The sequence below is a fragment of the Schistocerca cancellata genome, chromosome 3, assembly GCF_023864275.1.
Source record: "Schistocerca cancellata isolate TAMUIC-IGC-003103 chromosome 3, iqSchCanc2.1, whole genome shotgun sequence".
Lineage (NCBI taxonomy): Eukaryota > Metazoa > Arthropoda > Insecta > Orthoptera > Acrididae > Schistocerca > Schistocerca cancellata.
The window spans coordinates 413726339-413738419 of NC_064628.1; the positions used below are offsets into that span (position 1 = coordinate 413726339).

Consider the following 12081-nt stretch of genomic DNA (forward strand, 5'->3'; position numbering starts at 1 on the left):
TCATTCCATAGAGAGTTTTGGCTACCGTCACTGAGGTGTTACACGGTTGGAGTAGGAGGACGAATAATACGAATGTTGGAACTTTAATAGTGGCAACTATTTATTTACAGCTCGTACAAAATAGATATGTCTTTCAAAGTTTTACTGACCTTCAAAGTAGTCAGCAGCATTGTGTATAACCCTTTTCCAACGACGTGGAAGTTGTAGGATACTCTTCGCAGTGCCAGTTCGAGCGGCGCGGTCTGTTGCCCGACGAATCTGTAGCAGTTCTGAAGCGAATGCCGTGAAGTGTTTCCCTCATTTTAAAAACTGAGTTGAACTCACGAGGGCTTAAGTCAGGGGAGTGTGTTCCAAAAATGAACAACATACAGACAGAAGTGATGACACTTTCTGCAGGACCTGACCATCATTTTGCAGGACACTGCTCAAGCACGTACAGTGCACGCTTTTACTGATTTGTTTGACTGATGGGGCTGCTAAGTGCTGTACCACCCACTGCACTCCTTTGACTTAAGGCCTCGTAAGGTCAACTCGATTTCTAAACTGAAGGAAACACTTCATGTCATTCATTTCAGAATTGCTACAAATTCGTCGGGCAATAGACCGCGCGGCTCGAATTGTCAACACAACTAACACCGATAAGAGTATCCTACGACTTCCACATCGCTGGCAGCGGGCTATACACTATGCTGGTGACTATTTTGAAGGTCAGTAAAACTTTGAAACACGTATCTATTTGTACGAGCTGTGGATAAATAGTTGCCACTATTAAAGTTTCAACCTTCGTATTTAGATTCATGAGTTTGTGATTACAATAAGCAGTAGGCTAATATCTAAGACAGATCTAGTTTACGCCACAGTGCATTCAAAAGACCTAAAGTCTATATATGTACTAATGGAATTATTTTAAGTAAGTGGAGCACATACCAAGTGAGCAACGTAAGGTGGAACACTCATACTGCATTGAACAAAGACGTATTCAATTGCGATGCCTATCTGTCGTAAACTCGTTGGATGCAATTCCAAGCTCTGTATATTTGTGAGTAAATATGAGTAGTCACAGCAGAAGAGTAGCACAAGAGAAAGTGTAGTTACGATCCACTTCGTTGAGTGTGCTGAAAAAGTGTAATTCTGTTGAGATAACACAGATACAATTTAAAGAGTGCTAATAAATACTTCTAAAGGACAGTCTAATAATATTGCACGCTTATTTTCCTTTAAAGATATTCATAAATCAGTTTCTGATAGGAAAGATTCAAGAAGGGATTACATAAAGAGATACCTGCGGTTAAGCATACGAGGATGATGCACAACAAACCAGCAGCCAATAGCACGAGGCAGTGTGTTACCCGCCTTCCAAATCTATTTCCAACAACATGAGCAGCGTATGAAGCAGCTAGTTGCAGAGATCCATGCCCGATGAATGCTACGAAAGGATTCTCCCCGAAACAGTTGTTGCTAAAAAGTAGGGTGAAGGTAACAAAGGCAGCAGTTGACCTGTAACAAGAAAATATGGAAACCCAATCAAATTATTCTGGTCAAATGTAGCACTTTCATTATTCATGTTTATTGCTACGTGATCAGATAAATTGCTTGTGTAGCAATTGTACCTCTGTGAAGAACCTGCACGATAATACGCTATTAGACAATTTCAAATTAACTTCCCGAAGTTCTCATCTCCAATAACTAGAGTTTTAAACTTTTATTATACAGTTTAGACTCTGGTTGTTGTCATAATCATATGGTCACATACTTGTCTTAGGTAGCAGTATCTGCACTTGGCACAAAGTCCTCCAGGTAAAATGTAGTCTTTGAACCTTTGAACCGGTCATACGTCCTGTATGTCATATGTCCGCAATGGTATTCACCTATTTACACAAATTATGTCCATAAATTCTGTCACGCCATGTCAGCGATGTTTGCTAATTCAGTATGACACTCAGAACAATAATCCTTCAGCCAGTCACACACAGCGCTATACCTTTTTATTAACTAATACGATCTATGTATGAGCAGATGACGCGCTATTTATAGATTTTTAAAGAAGAGAACAAGAATATCTGATAAGTAATGTATTTTAAAAGAGGAAAAGAAGTGGAAGCAAATATCCTGCAACAGTTTCTCTTAAAGTTAAAATCAAATCTTCGCCGTGGCCACGTCTCGAAATTACGATTTAATTATTATGTGCCTTCTTTTATTCCAATGCACCTCTGTCCTTTTTTTATTTATTATGCACATAAAGCGAGATAGCTGTAACTAAAACACGAAGAAATCGAAAAATGAAATTGAAAATAAAATTTAGGATCATTTAAAAGAAAAGCCTGTCAACATTTAGAGTGAAGAAAGAATTCAACTATTAAATCCAGAAGGGTAAAATGGTTTGTATCAAGAGGAGCAGTTACCTCCTAATGTGATATAAAAATAAGAAGATACTGATTCGAAGGATGTACGCATCTGGCGTGAGACCCAGTATTTGAAAATGTTCTGAAAGACCTGGGATCAAATGAGGCAGAGTGGGGTAGGTAATAATCTTTATTATAACGAAACTGATTGGAAAAAGTAGCAGTCAAAAGATTATTCAGGTTAAGGTGCAGAATATATAATAACGGTGACAAGATATCGGATATTCCGGAGGAAACGAGTCTCAAAATCACGAAGATGACTTGAGCAGGTAACGCAATAACAGTCGTACGAACAGACTGACAGCTCTTGAATTAAGGTTGATGGCCAGAATACACAAGGAATAAATACGATAACTTAAGATATGACAGCTGACGACGAATTAAGTTAAGGGAAGGTAAAGGCTCACGAAAGGGATTTCAGATCGTACGCTTGCAAAATGAAGCAAAGCTTAGAAAAACTAAGGTACAGTCGTGTTCAAAAGTATCCGAACGACCTGAACTGCATTTCGCCTGATTCGAATGCAACCCACACAGCGCAGCTGTCTAGCAGGTCCTCTAACCGCCCCTCGGTACAGTCGTTTGACTATTGAAAATCGTTCAAAGTCACCACTTGAAAACACTGCTCTATATCGCAATAACTCAAGATGTAAAGTAATACCAAGGTACTACAAATATCAGGGAACATCTTATCACAGATAAGACGGTTCTTCATGCTTGTAAGCTCACATATATTACAATAAATGACATACATGAAATGTTACCACTCTCATTATTACGTCAGATAGGTAATTCACGCAATAAGTTCGTCGTATTCATGATTTCCTCTTCAAAATAACGTACTGTACTTATTATTTAACAAAAAATGACATTAAAAATTTAAGTTACTAACGAGCAGCTAGTTGAGAATATGTACGAACTTCAAATGACACGACGAACCGTCTCGTTCTGCATATGGATTCAAACCCAGGTCATGCAGACTAAGCAAAGACTTTGTGACTGACGGAAACTAAAAGTCATTCCTGACCAGGCATACAGAGAGTGATATACCTCGATTTTAGACAGGATCAGTTAGCAAATATCAACTTTAAATTACATAACGTTAACATTGTTAACGGACGCGAATTCCTACACAGCATGTATTGTCCTTGTTAACGAACTACGAGAGATGTTAAATATTGCTTCTTCACAAGTAACGTAATTGAAATGCCGTGAGGTAAAGCTTTGTGTTGGACAGGGATTCGAACCTAGAACCTAATTGGATTGTCATCGAAGCACAATCAACTATGACATATCGGATTTTCTCGGCAGTAGCTAGATGTTTTAACTGAAATGACGAGACGAAACATTAATTTTTTCTTTCCCAGGACTCCAACCTAGCACCTACCGCTGTTATATTGTAGAGAAAACAAACGTTAAAAATGGGTTTGTCGCACCAGCACCTACATGTGAGCATACTTGAACTAGATAAAATACGACGAAGAGTTCAGTGCTGACTGGGAATCCAACCCCACACATATCGTTGTTGACTGCACACAAAGAGACGTCCGCTACCGAATTTTTCGCCACCAGCAGCTCGGAATAACATCCTTGAAATTACAACGATTTCGCAAACACTTCTGTGTCTCAGTGGGACTCAAAAACGTCAGATACCGTTAGTGTTGACAACGAATGAAAATACATTAATACCCACCAGCTGATAGGTGTTCTCATGCTAGAGCTTGATAATACATAATGAAAGCTTTAGTGCTGGGCGAGGATTCGAACCCTTTCACGAGCAATATGTGGAGATGTTGAGGAATCTGCAGCTTTGAACAAACAACAATTGTAGTCGAGCTGTATTGTCACGAAGGGATCAAATTCCGCGTTAAGGGCGGTCTGAGTTGCATTTCCAGATCAGAACCAATTTTATCGACATACATAAGCTCAAATAAAAGATGGAATAAGTGTCCTGTGACCATACATAGCGTTTGTTTCGTCACTAGAAATAAATAAGTAGTATACGAAAGGTTACTGGTGATAGAGTTTCTATATGTCGCCACTCCAGACTTTATTGTGGTTCAACCTAACGTCTACTTGGCAGAGAAGGAATATCATGTTCAACATGAATGTCAGACCACAATACCATTATACCTTCTTCACTTGGCGTAGCCAGAAGAGAACAGAATCTGTCTTTCCTTATCAAGAATCATCAGCAGAAGTTGGAATCGAACCCAGACCATAAATATATGAACGTAGCATCCATCCAAGAGACCACCAAACTCTGTTCTCCAACGCTCATTTTTATATCATAACAATGTTGCGCCACACTGGATGAGAATTCTGACCCACAGACTCCCTGTAGTGGTTTGCAGCATGTTCAGTACATTCATTTACTTGGTTGACCGAATCGCCATAAACTAGCTGCCTCGGCCACCCAGTGCATACATTCGACTCTATTTTGTAATCACCGAAATAAAATCACTTAACTGACACCTACACAGAACTGCCAACAGTGTAGGAAGCAGAAATTTAAACAGGAAGTGTTCCTTTCGGCTTGAGCTACTCTACTGCGCTATCTGTTTGTTAAAAACGTCGTGCAGTGCAAAGGAAAAGCTGTAACTGTCTGTCTCTCAGAAGTCTAGATCCGGCCATATGCATTATCTCACAGCACTGTGCAATGCGCAAGTTCTGGAGGACTTGTTATTGAGTTCTGGCGGTTTTGTAGCTGTGTGTCAGCTAGTTGCGTAACCGTAAGCGTCGCGCACTCTTGCTAAGACGTCGCGAGTTTGACTACATTCACTGCTACATTTCTTAAAACGCCATACTGCTGTCTGCTGAAGTTATCGATCTACTGGAACTGTGAACATAATTCCCTTCACTTCTCAAACCAAAATAGTCGCATGTGGAAAAAAGGCTTACTTCTGCGACATTTTGTTCTTTTCAGGTTTAATAGATGGCCAGGCTACAGATGCTTCTCGAAACTTTTGTGTTATTTATGGGGAGAGCGCATCGTGCCAAAATACGTCAGAAAAGTATTTTCTACATTAGCTGTCATGTGGCAGTGGCATTTTATTCTTCATAAATTCTTGTTTGACGGCTTTAAGTCAGAACAAGTTTTCTGCATGCATGTAATCAATAAACTGCATGTGCATTGTCAGACTGTTATAGATAACGTCAGAGAATTCGCATATATCGTTCATGATTAATTTCTGTCTCATGTTAACTAATGTTTTAACAACACTAATAGAAACTGTACGAAAATTGTGAACTGTATTATAAAAAATAAAATAAAACCCATGATAACCTTACAACGAAAGTCTGTTTCAATAAAACTGAGTATCTGTACACAAGCATGCCTCTATCGGCACGAATTAGTAAAATACTAATCACTTAGATTTCGATTGGGTCTGTGTTTGATTGGTATGCTGTGTCATATTCAAGTGGTATGCAAATGTGGCATTTCATAAATAAAGTTATGTATTCCTAGAAACCCAAAATTTGTTTGTCAGCAGCGGAAAGAGGCGTTACCTGTTATGCAGCATTGTAAGTTTTTCACCATTGCACTATGAGCCGAAAGTATTTTCGTGCGATTTCATTATCGATGTGTGATCTGACTGCTTGTTGCTCTTTCACAGAAGGGATAAAAACGTTACAGTCAGCAAGACTGGAACCGCAAATCATAACAGACACTGTTTCTCAGGTTAGCACGTTACCACAGAGCTGCGGAAGAAGCATGAGTCTAGGTCTCCCCTTACGAGACCAGTAATGGCTAGAACTCGTAAAGCGCTATTTAAAGGACGAGGTTAGTTGCGATTTTCACGCGCAACGACTTTCCTGGGATGAAAACCGTAAATTTACAATCTTTTGTTACAGCTCAAGCGTTAATAATAACTCATATTATTCAATGGAAATGACAGGAAAAATCAAGTTAACTATGAGGCTTAATTCCGAGCACACAAGGAAGTAACTCGTCGATCACAGAGCTGCCAAATATACCTTGCCTTGTTGCCAAATCTCAGTTACATTACCAGCAGGAAGAAGACGAACCGATGTGATCCTACAGTGGGCTGGGAAGTGACCATAGCTGATGTCTCAAAGACGAGGCTGCTATGGCCTGGAATACGTAATCCATGTGTGTGTGTGTGTGTGTGAGAGAGAGAGAGAGAGAGAGAGAGGGAGAGAGAGAGAGAGCGAGAAGAGAGAGAGAGTGAGGGAGAGAGATAAAAGTAAAAAAGAATGAGTGTGAGAGAGGGTATACAATTGATCCAAAGAAGTTGAATCATGGCATGGAATGAAATCTTTCATTAAAATGACATGTTCTACATCATTACGAAATGTCGTATTCATGATCTATGGAACAAGTATTAATCTGATCTAATCCAATCATATCATATTGCTGACTAGTCATGAAGAGGCACGAATTACAGAAGTTTTCGCCAATATCAGTAACCGAAACTAAACTTGAGAAAAAAAAGACGATAGTTTAATAATAAACCGGGACTCCTGTAAAGACCCTTTCGTCCCTGTTAACTAACCGCGAAATATGTGTGATATACCTCCATTCAGAAGGAACAAAGTGTTCATGGATTTACAGATGAAGCGCATGATATGAAGTTCTGTGACGGAGATACAAACCCAGCACGCAATCGGATTGTTAACTAAGTAAAATCATATGTTACGTATCGGTTTTTCTTACCAGCTGCTAGATGTTTGAATCTAAAATAAGGATACAAATTTCTGTGCCTGAGCGACAATCGAACCACACACCTACCGTCCTTCTTTATCATCCACGAACATAGCTTAAGTAACACTTGCTTACTCACCAACAGTAAGTTTTTCACCGGAAAATATGCAATTAACTCATTGGGCTCCAATAGTACACTGTAACAGTAATTTCTGTGTGTATGCAATGCATGCAGATTGTGGAATTTAGTGGTGCTCTCTTGTGGAAAACTGTAATTGTTATGGAAGATTATACACCTGAATGTTTGACACAACTGGTAGGAGAAAACGCTGCATATTAACCAAGCCACACGCCTCCTCTCCGTGTCCTGCTATGACATGAGCAAGAGATTCTCCTCACATACCGCTACAGAGCTGTTCCTAGCACAGCTGAGAATTGGCAACACCGTCACAAACATTTGGCAACACTGTGACAATGCCATCACTTCCACGTATGGTACTGAATTGACTCGCTAAATTCGCTTGATATTCCTTTTCCATTTGAATGACTCGTGCTATATAATCCTCATGTAAACTAAGACACTGAGACTGAAAATTCAATTTTTTGGCTAAAGAAATGCTGCTCTTCACATAAGTGTCAACTTTTATTATCCGTCACGATGTGTTATGAGGCTGAGCGACCAGTACCATGATGAGAGTGGAGTGCTCGCAGCAGTGTGTCCGTAGCAACGGCTCAATGAATCGTCAGTTCTAACCATGGTAGGAGCCAGCGTGTGCGAGCTTTTTTTCTGATTTATCTTATGGAGCTACGAATTTCCAGAAAAAATTCTGTAACGAAATCGGAAAAAAAACCTTTACACTTCAAGTCCTCTTGGTAGCTCAAACCCACAGATCTTGGCTTCCTGACTGTCAAGCTGCTTCACAATACAAGCGTCTCTGAAGAAATTCGAATCGACCGTCAACGATACGAATTTCAATCTTGGTCTTCACATAAGACTCACATGCCAGGGTGACATGTATGAAGGGAATGAACCTCTTGATTACTGTAGGGCCTCTATGCTAAATTTCCACACTAGCAGTTAGGAACTCTCTGCAGACATTTACTAACAGCGGCTCTAGCGACTTACTTTTTCTCTAGGTAGCTTGAAATATGGGCAATTTTGTCGCCTTAAATCCAATTGAATATTTTAAATATCACTTCTGGGCAGCGTTCACTTCTCAATTAATTAATGTATAGACCTCAAAACAAGCAATATGCCTAAGTAGCTATGTAGCAGTTTCTGAAAGGTATTGACACTATGTTTCGCATTCATTTACCAGAGGGAATCAAAGAAAGGAACCAAACACATTACACTGCATTTACTCTCTGTGCCTTGACTAACACATATCAATCCATGAAAAAAATAAATTATTTGAAGAATCTCTTGTGAAAGGATAAACAACAGGATATCACACTTTAATTATAGCGCACTGGATCACAATGAAATTAAATCTGTGGCACATTGATGTATTGCATACTAGTGTAATAAAATACTCACCAAATAAAAACTGTTTTGTGCCTCCGTTGCAATAGAGTGTGAAACAGCGAATTGTAGACAGATTTTATGGGTCACCACTCAACAACATTAAAGCATTTCACATCGTCGAGATGAGGAGTGGAGCAGGCGTTTCCGGTAGAAGGCAGCACAGTGCCTCAGCCCCCGCCGGTAGGCAGCAAACGGGTCCCAGAGAACTCAGACGCATGCGGTGTTCAGAGGCGGATGGTCGGCCAAGAAATCTCTCGCTCAAATATTGTTGAACCAAACTGTTATTACCAATGTGACAGGAAGCGAAATATTTTGTAGATTCGCTGGAAATACACTCATAGCTTCAGCACCGAGAGGAAAGGGGTGATAAAAATTATGACAACGTCTGCTCTCGGTTGCCAGATGCCGTAGTAGATATTCCTGAGTTTTACCTCAAGACTACAATCACAGTGGAAAATGATACACTCAGATTGCACTCAAAACTTCCTCCAGGAAGTGACGCAGTCTACAATGTAGCCATATCGAGCATATTGCCGGACATAGAATTCTGATGGCAGCACAATTGTATCGTCCAACTTAAGGACAATTTTGTTTGTGTTTAACACTGTATTTAGAACACATATTGCACGCTGAAGACCCATAAAAATTAACAAAACAAAATTATTTTATGAGAGCAACGTTAGCTATAGCGTTCGGAAGTATTCATAGTATTGTATAGGTGTGTGTAATGCCCACTTAAGGAAGACAAGGATACACAGTCTAGCTACAGTATTATAAATACGCCTCAGTTTGCGAATGAACTCAGACTTAGGTTGATAATCATTCTAATATTTTGCAGTACTGTACCGACTGGTGTTAAATTCGTTTTCAACCAATCATTCCCACAGCTACAGGAACGCTACCTGTGATACCTCTTAGACAAAATACTTATGCAGTGCTACCAGACGAAAAGATCAACCTGACACAAACTGTGGGAAGTTTGTCTCACAACCTTAGTGCGTGGATAAAGAGCTTTTCCTATTTGAGATATCTGTGAACGCTGCTGCATAAGACGATTTAAGAAGAAACTAAATTCCTTAAGCTACGACAATGTTTAAAGAAATCGACTTAACGGCACTAAATCGTGTTATGTGAATCGTTTACTGGCTGTACCCTGCCGCATTTCGCTGGTTGGAAGGCAAAAAGCTTACTGACAAATTTCACAGAAGGAAAAGGGGGACGAAATGTCTCCCACTGGAAGGTCATGTTGTTCTGTTTAAATGATTACAAAATCAGCTAAAATGAAAAGTGAGGCTGTCAGTACAAGCACATTACTGTTGTCAGTCTGATGTTGCACTGCCCAGGCCCTGTAATGATAAAGGGCCCGTTTAGGTCAGGCACATTGTATACAGAAGTGGAAGACAGAGCACCACTAAATTTATGGTCAGCGACTAAGCATAAGGTCAATGAGTCGGATGCAGGTTTTTCAGCTGTGAAATACTTTCCTACAACATAGAAGTGAATATAAAATCTGAACTAATAATACGAAAATTTTGAACTTGGATAGCTTACAATGAAAATCTTTGTGTTTATTGCAAAGGAAAACAATTGATTTTCTAAAACATTCTCTGCCATACACAACTTGAAACAGGTCACGTCAACCAAATCTTGTGGAAGAACTGACAGCGACGTATAACGGAAGGCAGTAAGTTGGCTTTTGGTTTGGCTGTATTCGACAGCCATTTATAGGCGCAAGTAAATTAAGAAAGGCAGCGCGTTTTTGTTATGAAGTAACGTCTTCATCAATTACTTTAGTTTTAATGTAATCTGCGAGTAATTGCTGATGTTTGATGTTAACACCTCTATAATGACCAAAAGGCCTTAAATGATCTTCAAGCACATGTGTTCCAGCAGCGGTATGAAGAAAATGATAGTAATAAAGACGGTAATAATCGATTTATCCGGTAACTTCACACTTCACAGTGGATTTTCTCGAACTAAGAAATTTTCTGAATTAGTGATAATTTCAAAATGGCTTTACATCGAGGCTATGATGCCTAGAAGAGTCTTTACATCATGCTATCGTGAGAATAGCATAATCTCCGCGTCAGAATCTTGTTTCTACTTAACCATTTAATAGACTCGCATTTTTTCCACCGTGACTAATTTTGTAAGCTAAGCACATCATCCGTTACAACACACTCCTGGGGCTGGGAAATGAGGCCACAATGGTCTGGTGGAACGAACTATCACAGGTGCAATGCGTGGGTTCAGGCATTTACTTTTAAGAGGCACAAACAGATTTACTTTACCTCTGGTAACCTCAAGAGGAAGACGTTATAATCCAGAATCCGCATTAAACATTACGTTCCTTCATTACCAATTGGGCAGAGCCGGTTTACGTTGGGAAATGACATAGGCGGAAGTCATGGTAAACAGAAATACTGTCTCCAGTAAACTTACTTACATAAGAAAATTTTATTTTATTTGATGAAACGATAGCGATTTAAAAGAACAGGGCTCTTATTTTTCTTGTACTTGATTGAACTAGAGACGTTGAAAAATTTGGTGCTGGACTGTGATTCGAATTCGTATCTCATCTTTCGAGGATCTGAATCTCTCGGAACAGTATAGTTCAATCATTTCGTTCCTTTCCCCAACACTACAATCTTCTCTAGATCTCCTCCAAAGATAAGTATGTGGGTCCGAATCAAGATCCAGTACAAAAATATTCATAATTTCATTTCAAGCCCTATCACGTGCATACCAGTCTGCTAGTGAAAATTAACGTGCATTTTTAATGTCTGTTCATGTGTTGCCAACAATCGCAATAGGTGTCGTTATTTCTGGTCAAACACGCACGCATCTTACTGTTGGTGAGTAAGCAAGTGTTACTTAAGCTATGTTCGTGGATGATAAAGAAGGACGGTAGGTGTGTGGTTCGATTGTCGCTCAGGCACAGAAATTTGTATCCTTATTTTAGATTCAAACATCTAGCAGCTGGTAAGAAAAACCGATACGTAACATATGATTTTACTTAGTTAACAATCCGATTGCGTGCTGGGTTTGTATCTCCGTCACAGAACTTCATATCATGCGCTTCATCTGTAAATCCATGAACACTTTGTTCCTTCTGAATGGAGGTATATCACACATATTTCGCGGTTAGTTAACAGGGACGAAAGGGTCTTTACAGGAGTCCCGGTTTATTATTAAACTATCGTCTTTTTTTTCTCAAGTTTAGTTTCGGTTACTGATATTGGCGAAAACTTCTGTAATTCGTGCCTCTTCATGACTAGTCAGCAATATGATATGATTAGATTAGATCAGATTAATACTTGTTCCATAGATCATGAATACGACATTTCGTAATGATGTAGAACGTGTCATTTTAATGAAAGATTTCTTTCCATACAATGATTCAATTTCTTTGCAACAATTTTTTACTCTCTCTCTCTCTCTCTCTCTCTCTCTCTCATTCTTTTTTTATTTTTATCTCTCTCCCTCACTCT

The 12081-nt window shown here is 39.4% G+C and overlaps 1 protein-coding gene across 1 annotated transcript in view; it reads right to left on the bottom strand.

Moving 5' to 3' along the window:
* Positions 1–1057: 1057 nt before the first annotated feature.
* Positions 1058–12081, bottom strand: part of LOC126176345 (uncharacterized) — a 137624-nt gene continuing 126600 nt past the window's right edge. Inside the window, exons 3-4 of the mRNA XM_049923497.1 lie at positions 1354–1497; positions 1058–1115 (exon numbers count right to left, since the gene is read on the bottom strand). Coding sequence (XP_049779454.1) covers positions 1058–1115; positions 1354–1497 — 202 coding nt within the window. The remainder of the gene's footprint in view (positions 1116–1353; positions 1498–12081) is intronic.